This window comes from Octopus sinensis, unplaced genomic scaffold (genome assembly GCF_006345805.1).
Source record: "Octopus sinensis unplaced genomic scaffold, ASM634580v1 Contig02626, whole genome shotgun sequence".
In the NCBI taxonomy this organism is placed as follows: domain Eukaryota; kingdom Metazoa; phylum Mollusca; class Cephalopoda; order Octopoda; family Octopodidae; genus Octopus; species Octopus sinensis.
Genome location: NW_021825858.1, coordinates 1 through 14,009, shown reverse-complemented (window position 1 = coordinate 14,009; position 14,009 = coordinate 1). Strand labels below are relative to the sequence as shown.

The 14,009-nt window shown below is 35.1% G+C and overlaps 1 protein-coding gene across 1 annotated transcript; it reads left to right on the top strand.

The window, feature by feature from the left end:
• The first annotated feature begins 360 nt into the window (after positions 1 to 360).
• LOC115227318 lies at positions 361 to 2,129 on the top strand. The gene is made up of 2 exons (XM_029798189.2): positions 361 to 625; positions 1,742 to 2,129. The coding sequence occupies exons 1-2, from the start codon at positions 512 to 514 to the stop codon at positions 1,997 to 1,999; spliced, it is 372 nt and encodes a 123-aa protein (XP_029654049.2). The 5' UTR covers positions 361 to 511; the 3' UTR covers positions 2,000 to 2,129.
• The last annotated feature ends 11,880 nt before the right edge of the window (positions 2,130 to 14,009 follow it).

The following is a 14,009-nucleotide window of genomic DNA, read 5'->3' as shown; positions in this document are numbered from 1 at the left end:
AACTTGTCCACGATAACACTTCAAATCAGTTATATCCAGAAGCCATGAGAGCCACTGCCTGGTACTGCACCAGGGCATTCATCATCATTCATCATCATTCATCATCATTCATCCATCATCCATCATCATTCATCATCATTCATCATCATTCATCATTCATCATCATTTATCATCATCATCATTCATCATCATTCATCATCATTTATCATCATTCATCATCATTCATCCATCATCCATCATCATTCATCATCATTCATCCATCATCCATCATCATTCATCATCATTCATCATCATTCATCATCATTCATCCATCATCCATCAGCAGCAGCATTATTATTATTATTATTATTATTATTTCTTCTTTTTTTTTCTTTTGCAGACAAGCAATATAAAACTCACTACTGTTCTAATATTACTGCTGCTAGATGGCTTTTTCAACACTCTGCAGAATCTCATCGCTTTCACCATCCTGGCTCTTGTCAGCCCACTTAGCTACGCTGTAGCGAATGCCATGAAAAGAATTGTCATCATAACCGCATCCATTATGATGCTTCGCAACCCTGTTACACCAGTCAACTGCTTTGGGATGTTTGTGTCTATATTGGGTGTGATGTGTTACAACAAGGTAAGGTTTGGCTAGATTTTAACGACCCTGCAAGTTTGCATTTGTGTGTGTGTGTGTGTTTTTTTTGAGGGTGTTGGTCAAATTCATGTAGATTTAGACCATCAGCATTATAGACATGGGAACTGTGAGTCTATCCCCTTGAGGATGTTATTAACAGTCTATCTACACACAGGCATTGGTCGGCCCGGGGCTATAGCAGAAGACACTTGCCCAAGATGCCACGCAGTTGGACTGAACCCGGAACCATGTGGTTGGTAAGCAAGCTACTTACCACACAGCCACTCCTGCACCTATATATATATATTTTTTCATGACACTAAATAAAATTGCAGTCATCCATACATACAGACATGTCCTTTGCAGGTACTGGTGCCATGTAGAATGCACTTGAACCAGTGTGAATGCACCTGTGCTGGTGCTGTATAAATGCACATGTACTGGTGGCATGTAAAACACACCCAGCACACTCTGAAAAGTGGTTGGCATTAGAAAGGTCATCCAGCCATCGAAACCATGCCAGAACAGATAACCGGAGTCTGGACTGCTCCCTAGCTGGCCAACCCCTGTCAAACCATCCAACTCATGCCAGCATGGAAAACATGTTAAACGATGATGATGAGGATTGGCTTCTTTCGGTTTCCGTCTACCAAATCCACTCACAAGGCTTTGATCAGCCCAAGGCTATGGTAGAAGACACTTGCCCAAGGTGTCACACAGTGGGACTGAACCCTGAACCATGTGGTTGAGAGGCAAACTCCTTACCACAGAGCCACACCTGCGCCTACATGTGGACATTATTCACCGAAGTCAGTGCTGCCTCGACTGGCTTCCGTGCTGGTGGCACGTAAAATGCACCAATCCGACCGTGGCCGATGCCAGCCTCGCCTGGCACCAGTGCAGGTGGCACGTAAAAAGCACCCACTACACTCACAGAGTGGTTGGCGTTAGGAAGGGCATCCAGCTGTAGAAACACTGCGAACCGTCCAACCCATGCTAGCATGGAGAACGGACGTTAAACAATGATGATGATGATGATGATGATGATTTCTTACTCTTTTCTATTTCACTTTTCTTATAAAATTTTTTTGACATTTTTTTTTTCCTGTTTCATTTCAGGCGAAATATGAACAGAACAAGGCTTTCGAAAGAGAAATGATTCTTCCACAAATCCAAAGTGATTCAAATCTTCTGTTACAAGGTTACAACAACATGAGCAAAGATATCAGATTCCAAAATGGTATTCTCAGTAATTCCAAACTACACATGGATAACACACATCAGTTCTCACAGTCTTGGGAACCTGATAGCAAATACTTAGAAATACCTTCAGTGGAAAAGAAACAAAGAGATTCGAGGAACTATTACCATGTTTAGTGAATGAAGAAATGGCAGACAAGATAAGAAGGAATTAGAATTTTATGGGCGAAATGAAAATGAATGAGAAGTAGAAGAACAAACTATTTATCTAAGTTTTTTTCACCAATAAACTTATTTAAACATGAGATGTATATAATGTATATTTCTATGTTATATATATATATATATATATATATATATAATATATAAAGATAGAGGTGGAAATAGCATAGAATTAAGTCTAAGATATTTCAGTTTAAGAGGGAATTTAATATAAATAAGAATATTTATATTACCACTTTCGATGTATTTCATCTTATCAAGTAAAAGCAAAGATTTATAAAAATTTGAAAAATTTGAAGAAAAAGCAGTCTGTCTTCTGTCTGGTGGTCAAGAACATGTCTTCACCATCAGACATAAGATAGACTGTTTTTACGACTTATATTTGATAAGATAAAAAACATTGAAAATGGTAATATTAATATTTTTAATTTATATAATCTTTTATTAAATTCCGTCTTAAACTGAATGTCTTGGACTTAATTCTGTGCTATTTCCACCTCCATCAGTTTTATATATATAAAAATTTGATTTGTGTAGATCCCAAATCTTGCTTACAACCTATATATATATATATATATATATATATATATATATATATATATATACACATAAATATAATATATATGTATTACATTATATATATATATAATACATATATAAATACATATGTATATATATATATAAATATTATATATATATCTATATATATATATATATATATATAATATATATGTATACATATATATTATATATAAATAATATATAATTGTATATATATATATACGTATATATATATATATATATATGTACGTATATACATACCTACATACATACATATTATATATACACGTATATATACATATATATATATATACACAAATGCACACACATACATATATATAGATATATACACACACACTTATATGTCTGTATATATGTGTTTATATATATATACACATACACACACACACATATAGACATATCGATATGTATTTATATATATATTATATATATATATATATAAATACACACATATATTTATATATATATATAACTACACACACAAACACACACATATATATATATAAATACTCACATATACATATATGTATATGCATTTATATATATACATATATATTTGATATAATCTGGGTAAAAGCCTCATAATGTACATTTAAGACTTCCTATGCCATTGTTTGGCTACTACATATTATGCTACATGAGGGTATATTCCAGGACTGGATTCACATGTGGAACTAATCTTCACATAAAGATAATACAAGAACAACGCAAAGATAGAAGATATCAGGCTTTCCCAGCTAATCACAAGATTTGTCTCTGCAGCCACACCACCTTTAAGTTGGCAAGTTTATATTCATATACCATTTTAGGTGCAGGTATGGCTGTGTGGTAAGAAGCTTGCTTCCCAACCACATGGTTCTGGGTTCAGTCCCACTGTGTGGCACCTTGGCCAAGTGTCTTGTACTATAGCTTCATGCTGACTAAAGCCTTGTGAGCGAATTGGTATGCATGGGCGACTGTTAAATAATAATATTAATGAAATTATTGTATACAGTGCTCAGGTGCACCACAACTTGTCAAAAGTGCATATAAAGCATATGCAGTAATGTACAAATGTCTGGGAAGTGAACAGTGTATGAGTCAGATACATGCTTGTGTGTGTATGGAGGGGTGTAGTGTTGGCGAATCTCGGGAAGCATGGAAGTTTTGAAGGATGTAGTTCTCCGACAACTAACAACTGATGGCGGCAGTTTGTTCCATACTTTAGCAACTCATAGCATTAAAATGTTTCCGAAAGTCATGGGAGTTGTTCTGTTTTCTGACTTTGTAAACCTGTCCACGGGTGTTAGACAGGTGAAGTTTGAAAAGGTGCTCAGAGTTATTGTTAGTAAGATGGTTAATAATTTCATGGGTGTCTGCCAAGTCAGCTGCTAGACGTCGGAATTTCAATGTATCTATGCCCCAGACTTGTGCCTTGGAGGGAAACTTTCTAGGTGCAATCCCATGGTCATTCATGACTGAAGGTGGTCTTTGATGTACATTCATTTCTGCCTTTCAAATTATCAGATTCTGGGTGAAGCAAACATATACATATTAGTAATATCGCAATAATACCACCAATAATAATAAAACAGGGAAGGTAACTTTGGGGTACTCGTAGTATTGACAAAAGAAGTGAAAATAATGATAAAAATAATGTTATTTGAGTGAGAGTGGTAGTTCAATTAAAAAAATATTAATCATACTACTCCTGATGAACTGCCCACACATGTCAGTTGCTGAAAAATATCCAACTATCTAATAATTATGAAGAATGATCACCTATAGTGGTACATGAATGTAAACTTAGAAATTCAGAGCTGGTGTATAGTGCAGAAACAAATGCTGTGTCTATGATTAAAGCCTGATATCCTGCATCTTCGTGTTATATTATTCTTTATATATATATATAATATATATATTATATATAATGTGTGTATGTATGTATATATATATATATAATGTGTGTATGTATGTATATATATATATATAATATATTATAATGTGTGTATGTATGTATATATATATATATATATATATATTATATAATATAATATGTGTGTATGTATATATATATATATAATGTGTGTATGTATATATATATATATATAATGTGTGTATGTATATATATATATATAATGTGTGTATGTATGTATATATATATAATGTGTGTATGTATATATATATATATAATGTGTGTATGTATGTATATATATATAATGTGTGTATGTATGTATATATATATAATGTGTGTATGTATGTATATATATATAATATATATATGTGTGTATGTATATATTCTATATAGAATGTGTGTATGTATATAATATATATATGTATGTATGTATATATATATATATAATGTGTATGTGATGGTATATATATATAATGTGTGTATGGTATATATATATATATAATGTGTTGTATGTATGTATATATAAGATATATATATATATATATTATGTGTGTGTGGTGTGTGTGTATGTGTATATATATATATATACCACAATGCATACATATATATATATACATAGATACACACTCCACATAATAAGTATGTATACACACACACACACACACACATATATATATACATACACACTCCACCACATTACACACATAAGATGCACACACATACATATACATATATACATACACACACATATATATGCATACATAGGCGCACAAACACACACACACACATATTATATCTATATATATATAGATATATAAACACACACACACATATATATAGACATATACATACACATACTATATATACATGCATATAGATAAACACATATATATGTATATATATATATGTAGTGTGTGTATTATATATATATATATATATATATATGTCACAATCTAACATATGACTGTTGAAAATGGATATACTTGAACCACTCTTGTACATGTATGCATATACCAGACATACAGGCCTATTGATACATTACACGCATTTAAATGAATATGATGATGATAATATATATATATATATATATATATAATATATATATATTATGTAGTGTATATATATATATATAGATATAATTATATATATATGTATCCATAATAACAATGACTGTTGAAAATGGACTAATACTTGAACACACTCTTTGTACATGTATGCATATACTCAGACATACAGGCATATTGATACATATACACGCATTTAAATGAACACACTTGCATGTGTCTATATACACATCCTCCTTGCATTTATTTCTTTAAATATACTCTCTCTCTCTCTCTATCTCTCCATATATATATATATATGTACATATTAGAGGGAAACCACTATGTGGACACCCTTATGCTAGAAATAGATCCGCTTATCATAGTGGATAATATTTTAGCATAGGGTGTCCACATAGTGGTTTCCCTCTAATATGTATATAATACAATTTTACTGAACCTTCAGTTTTTTTATATGCTAGACCACTGGTGTGAAATCGATGTTAATTAAATTATATCTAATTTCTCACCCTCATTTTAAATATATATATATATATTTATTTATGTGTGTGTGTATATGTATATAATATATATATATATATATATATATTTATATATATATATATACACACACACGCATAAATATATATTATATATATGTATATATATTCATTTGTGTGTGTATTATATATATATATATATATATATATATATATATATATATTTTGTGTGTGTATATATAGCTACATACATATGTACATTCAGTTTTACATGGGAGAAATGTTCCATGTTTGGATGGGTTCGATGGGTCTTCTCTTAACACAGTGCCTCACCATTTGTTGTACTCCTCATCATCTCCTTTAAGGGGTTCCATCTTCTGATATTGGCTTTCACCAATTCCCCCCATGTCACCGTTTTCTTTGTTGTTTTTCTTTCTCTTGTACATGTTCCTTCCACTCAGAATACCCAAAACTTCTTTACCCACAGTTACCATTCATAAGCATCGCATGTCCATAACAGGTTAGTCATGTCTTTTGCACACTATATTTGGCCCAATCCTTTTTATCTAATTTTTCTCTAAACTCTTCTTTGCTTTGTCCTACACACACATCATAGCATGCTTGCTTCATATCCTGTCCAGCCTTTATACATTATCCACAATCACTCATTACCACCAGCACCAGCACCACCACCAGCTGTTCAAGAATTTGGACCTGGAGATCTCCATTTCCAGCGAATTCGAGGGCCACCTCCCAGTGACTTCGAGGGCCACCTCCCAGAGGTGTCAGGCGTCAACGAAGAGCCCTCGACTACAACAAGACGACCAAAGTTTTTTTTCTTTTTCCAAGGTCTAGGGTCTCCCACCCCTAAGCCCTAGACCATCACCTAATCACCCTTACCTGTCTTGTTGTTTAACAACAACATCAACATCAGCAGCACCACCACCACCACGACCACGACAATGACCACCATCACGACGCCGACGACCATATATATATTATCAAAGTGTATTGTATTATATATCCATTATTGTCGATCTTATCAGTCAGTTTTGCAGTAGGGATTCAATAGAATGTTAGGTAACAGTCAGATTGTGTAACCCTGCACTCATCAGAGGCAGCTGTTACAGAATGAAATATGTATCATCATCATCATCATTGCTTAATGTTCGTTTTCCATGTTGGCATGGGTTGGATGGTTTGTTTGAGGTTTGGAGAGCCAGCGGCTGCACCAGACTCCAATCTGATCTGGCCGTGTTTCTACAGCTGGATGCCCTTCATAACGCCAACCACTCTGCATTGAGAGGCAGTATATATCATCATCATCATCATCATCATCATTTAACGTCCGTTTTCCGTGCTAGCACGGGTTGGATGGTTCGACCGGGGTCTGGGGAGCCAGGGGCTGCTCCAGGCTCCAGTCTGATTGGCAGTGTTTCTACAGCTGGATGCTCTTCCTAACGCCAACCACCCGCGAGTGTAGTGGGTGCTTTTTACGTGCCACCTGCACAGGTGCCAGAGGTCTGGCATCGGCCACGATCGGTTGGTGCTTTTTATGTGCCACCGCACAGAAGCCAGTCGGCGGTGCTGGCATTGGCCACGTTCGGATGGTGCTTTTTATGTGCCACCGGCACAGAAGCCATATATATATACACAGACACACACACACAAGGGACTACTGAAAAGTTCCTGGCTTTAAGAGTATTGTGAAAGGCCTGGATGGTGGCCCAACCCTCTGGGTTCTTTTACAGGACTTAGAAAAACTGTTGGACCGCTGCAATAAGTGTGTGAATCTGAGATGGGAATATGTTGAATAAAATCATAATTAACTGATCCTCCTGTATTTTCTTTTACTCAAAGCCAGGAACTTTTCAGCATTATATATATATATATATATACAAATAAAGCATGTAGCTTCAACCGTGTTTTTCTGACGTGAATTTGCTACCCAGGTATCGGTTAACCGAATTATCCATACTAAGATAATTCATTCAACTACTTATATATATATATATATATATATATAATATATGTATTGTTGTGTCTTGGGACAGTCATTATGTCAATATTATTTATATATGCACTATTGTGTGTATATATATATATATATATATAATATGGATATGTGTGTGTGTTAGTCTTGCACATTGCACAATAGTTGTAAGTAAGCATTATATTTTACAAGAGGCATCATTCATTTCCATTTTTCTGTAAAAGCATCTGGCCGGTGGGAAATATCACCTTGCCTTGAAACCAGTAAGGGGTTTGCAACAGGAAGGACACCTGGATGTAGAAAACCTGCTTTATCAAATTCTGTTTAACTCATGCAAGCATGGAAAAGTGGACGTTAAAATAATTATGATGTACATGATGATGATGATAATGTTGATGATGACGATGTTGATGACAATGATATTATTAATCGTTTATGTGTGTCTGCTACATTTTAATTCCTTATCTCTTGTACATCCATAATTTATATTCTTACAAATTCTTCTGCATTTTGAACATGGTGACTTCCTAGATGGCAGCAGAATCTGCTCTTCTGTTCTGCCAACTAAGAATTTTATCTTTGGCAGGTTTACTTTTAGACCCCCCCCCCATGTTTCCATGTTTAGAATTCTATTCTCTGAAGGTGCAGGAGGCATGGCTGTATGGTAAGAAGTTTGTTTCCCAACCACATGGCTTTGGGTTCAATCCTACTGCATTTCACCTTGGGCAAATGTCTTCTACTATAGCCATTATTTTTAATTAATTAAATACTCTGGCTAATCTCAATTACTTCTATCTTATCATTTCTCTGCCAACAATATACCAAAGTTCACTCACCACAGCACTGAAGAATTTGCACCTAAAATTACTCTCTCCCTAAAACTATTCCCCTCCAAGTTTCAAATTCTTGCAAGCTGCATGGTCACCTCATTTAGTGCTAGCAGCATGAATAAAGCACGCAGTATACACTGCAAATAGTAAGGGCATCCAGGTGTAGAAACCATGTCAAAGCAGACACTGGAGTAAGATGCAGTCTTCTGAGCTATCAGATCCTGCCAAATCGTGTGACTCATACAAGGATGGGTAAAGGTATGTTAAATGACGATGCTGATGCTGTTCCATTCTTGTGAGGAGCTTGACTGAGACTCCCCTCCACTGTATTTCATGCACACTACACACATCTATATGCTTCTGCCACAACATCTGTGCAACTTCACCAGACCCATCGTTCATTGTGCCAACACTGATGGGGGTAGTTGTGGAGTTTTGTCCTAATGGGTTGAAGGATGAGTGTGTGTGTGTGTGTGTGTGTGTGTGTGTGTGTGTGTGTGTGTGTGGTGTGTGTGTGTATTTATATAGATGAAATGAGAAGCTTACAGTTATGTGACATCAGCTTTGTCTATACACATACGCTCAAACCTCTAAATACATATGCACACATACGCACACGTAAATATATGTATATATATATTTACACACATACACATACCCATTTGCATTTATGTATGTATGTATGTATGTGTGTGTGTGTGTGTGTGTGTGTGTGTGTGTGTAAAGTATCCTCAAATATTAATGATGGTTTGATCATTTAGAACAATTTAAAATAATGATTAGTTGTGACTGTTCGCTAGTTCATACCTTCCAGTTGCATCATCTTCAAAGTCCTATAAGAAAGGCCCTGATGGAGAATGAGCAGATTAAAGGAATATGTCAGGGTGCTAATTCAAAGACACTGTCGTCAGTAATGTAACAGTGCTGTTAATAATTTCAGACACAAGGCCTGAAATTTTTGGGGAGGAGGCTAGTTGACTATGTTGACCCCAGTGCCCAACTGGTATTTTATTTTATCGACTCCGAAAGGATGAAAGGCAAAGTTGACTTTGGTGGGATTTGAACTCAGAACATTAAGCTGGAAGAAATGCTGCCAAGTATTTTGTCTGGCACAGCAATGATTCTACCAGCTTCCCACCTTAATGATGATGATGATGATGATGATAATAAAAAATGCTTTCTAATTGATATATTAATACCAACAGATGAAAACGTTTCTCTAAAAGAAATGGAGAAACTTTCAAAATATAAAGATCTGGAAATAGAGGTAACTCAGATGTGGAACCTAAAAGCATAAGCGATTCCTATTATGGTAGGTGCATTAGGTATGATAAAAAAATATTCAGACAAATATCATCATCATCATCATCTTCATCGTTTAGCGTCTGCTTTCCATGCTAGCATGGGTTGGACGATTTGACTGAGGACTGGCGAACCAGATGGCTGCACCAGCCTCCAATCTTGATCTGGCAGAGTTTCTACAGCTGGATGCCCTTCCCTAATGCCAACCTCTCCGTGAGTGTTGTGGGTGCTTTTATGTGCCACCAGCTCGAGGGCCAGTCAGGCGGTACTGGCAACGGCCATGAAAAAATTGAGTTTTTTTACATGAGACCTGCACACCGGCACTAGTGCCAGTAAGGCAATGCTGGTAACAGTCACACTCGAATGGTGCTTTTTACGTGCCACTGGCAGGAACGCCAGTTAGCTGCTCTGGCAACGATCACGCCCAGATGGTGCTCTTAGTGCTCCACTAGCACGGGTGCCAGTCATCAAATTTGACTTCGAATGAAAACTCCTGGACTTACAAGTATATATGACATACAAAAAATAGCACTACTAGGCACTGCACACATCCTATGTAAAACACTTTCATTACAGTGAAAATAAGAGCACCACAACAAACCACAGCACATACCCAAGGCACACAGAGTTGCACTCGGTAGTGCAGTGAAAGCACGTGATAAAAATAAGACTATTGAATAATAATAATAATAATAAAGGTGAAAAAATAGACATTTACAATCCTCTTAAGTACAAAATAACCTGGTTATGGAAAATGAAGGTAAAAACAGTGCCAGTTATTCTTGGGTCATTGGGGACAGTGTCAGAAGGTATCAAGAGGAATATAAAGGAAGTCATAATAGAGTGCTCAGTAGAACTTTTACGAAAGGTTTTGCCTCCTTGGCACGGCCAGAATAATTAAGAAAGTATTAATTAGATGACAAGAACAGATAATATGGTACCTTTAGGCTGCAGGTAGCAAGTCAGCTACACATGCAAGACTCCAGGAGTTCAAACAAAACTTGGGTTAAAAAGAAAACTAATAACAATAATAATAATAATAATCCTTTCGTTTATAGGGATATGATCTGAAATTTTAGGGTTGGTGGCTGTAAGTTGATTACATTGACCCTGGTGTATAACTGATACTTATTTAATTGGTCCTGAAAGGATTAAAGGCAAAGTCAACCTCAGGGGATTTTGAACCCAAAATGTAAAGTCAGACGAAATTCCACAAAGTATTTTGTCCAGTTTACTCTTTACTCTCTTTTACTCTTTTACTTGTTTCAGTCATTTGACTGCGGCCATGCTGGAGCACCGCCTTTAGTCGAGCAAATCGACCCCGGGACTTATTCTTTGTAAGCCCAGTACTTATTATTCGCGTCTCTCTTTGCCGAACCGCTAAGTGACGGGGGTCGTAAACACACCAGCATCGGTTGTCAAGCAATGCTAGGGGAACAAACAGACACACAAACACACACACATACACACATATACATATATACGACAGGCTTCTTTCAGTTTCCGCCTACCAAATCCACTCACAAGGCATTGGTCAGCCCGGGGCTATAGTAGAAGACACTTGCCCAAGATGCCACGCAGTGGGACTGAACCCGGAACCATGTGGTTGGTTAGCAAGCTACTTACCACACAGCCACTCCTGCGCCTTTTGCTAATGATTTGTCAGCTTGCCACCTTAATAATAATAATAATAATAAATAAATAAATGTGCCCTTTTAAAGCCTAGCCAGGCTCATGGGCCCGGTTTCCTGGTTTCTATGGCGTATGTGTTCCCCAGCTGGATGGGACGCCGGTCCATTGCAGCGTTACTCATTTTTGCCAGCTGAGTGGACTGGAGCAATGTGAAATGAAGTGTTTTGCTCAAGAACACAGCGCGTCGCCCGGTCCAGGAATCGAAACCGAAATAAGACTGGGTAATGATTGCGGTTGTTTGTTTATATGTAATGGTTATTTATATATAATATATACTGGAGAATTAAAAGAACAATCTGTATATACATGTATATGTGTGTGATTGTTTATATATACTGGTATAATATATATATATATATATATATATAACATATATATATATATATATATATATTATATATATAATATGTAACTATGGACAAGTGTTGTCTACTCTAGCCTGGGTTGACCAAAGCCTTGTGAGTGGCTTTGATAATATATATTATCTATATATATATATATATATATATATATATATTATATGCATGTGTGTATGTATATATATATATATATGTGTGTGTGTGGTATGTATATAAACATTTATGTATGTATGTATATATATATGGTATGTATATACACATCTTTATATATATATGTATGTATATAAATATATTTATATATATATGTATGTATATAAACATATTATGTATGTATATAAACATATTTATATATATGTATGTATATAAACATATATGTATACACATACAAATGTATATATATATGTTTAGATATGAGTATATATATACACATACATATATGCATACTTCCTTAATACATGTATATAATGTATATTATATGATTATATTTCTGCATATACAATTAAAATGCATATTTTTCATCGTCTCATGTGGGGGGGGGGTGAAATTTTTTTGTCTTTCTTTCTTAGTTTTTTTTTAAATTCTTTATTTTGCCAAATAATTCTTTCTGTTTTCTTACAAATATACTCTCCTTCTACACTTATCTCTCTCTCTCTCCCTCCATCTCTACCCCTCCTCCCTTCTCCCCCATTCATCTCTTCTCTCTTTCCCACACACACTCTCTCTCTAATCAATTCTTTAATGAAAGATACTAATTAAAAATTTTTTTCTTAGTTTATAAGACAGAGATTTAATTTTAATTTTCTTTTTGGTGTTTTTCTATGTGGTATGCAAGGTTCTTGTTGTGAACTCTTGCATTGAAACATTCTTTTTTGTATCTTAGGGGGGGGGGTCATTATGCCAATAATGGCACATGCACTAGTTCTGTTTCACTTCTTTATTATTTATTAGCCAAATAACGAACCATTTGCTAATTACCTTATTGAATGTTTGGTTTATTGTTTGGTCAATCAGTCAATGAGCTGGGTTTTCTAAAGCTGTTTTGTTGCCATTTGCAATCCTTGCTAACGATGTGTGTCATCAAGAAATTAATGACAACTGTGATGTTTTCTTTCTTAAGAAAAATTTTCTCTGTTCTCATCCATTTACACACACTCTCTTCCATCTCTCACTATTATTGGTTGGTTTATCTGAACTATTTATCAATTGTAACACAAACTAGTTGTTACTATCTCTGGTCTCTTGTGTGTGTGTGTGTGTGCGTGCACATGTGGGCTTGTGTGTGTGCGTGCACATGTGGGTGTATGTGTGAATGTGATTTTCGATAATTTATTTTGAAATTTTATTTGACAAAAATATAATTTTTCTGGGTTTATAAATAAGTTTTTTGATTCAATTATTATCATTATTATTATTATTAAAAAAATAAAAACAAACTGTAATTATTGTTGTTATTTATTAATATCATTAACATCATTATTATTTTTATTAATCAAGGCGACAAGCTAGCAGAATCGTCAGCTTGCTGGACAAAAATGCTTCATGGCATTTCATTTGGTCTTTGGGTTCTGAGTTCAAATGTTGCCAAGACCAGCTTTGCTTTTTATCTTTCCAGAGTCGAAGTAAGTACCAGTCAAGTACTGGGGTTGATATATATTTCTTTACTACCCACAAGGGGCTAAACACAGAGGGGACAAACAAGGACAGACATAGGTATTAAGTCGATTACATCGACCCCAGTGCGAACTGGTACTTAATTTATCGACCCCGAAA

Excerpts from the sequence above, each read along its gene's own strand:
- LOC115227318 (XM_029798189.2), top strand. The coding sequence starts at position 512 with ATGAAAAGAATTGTCATCATAACCGCATCCATTATGATGCTTCGCAAC. Across the intron at positions 626-1,741 it reads GTGTGATGTGTTACAACAAG|GCGAAATATGAACAGAACAA; the intron begins GTAAGGTTTGGC and ends GTTTCATTTCAG.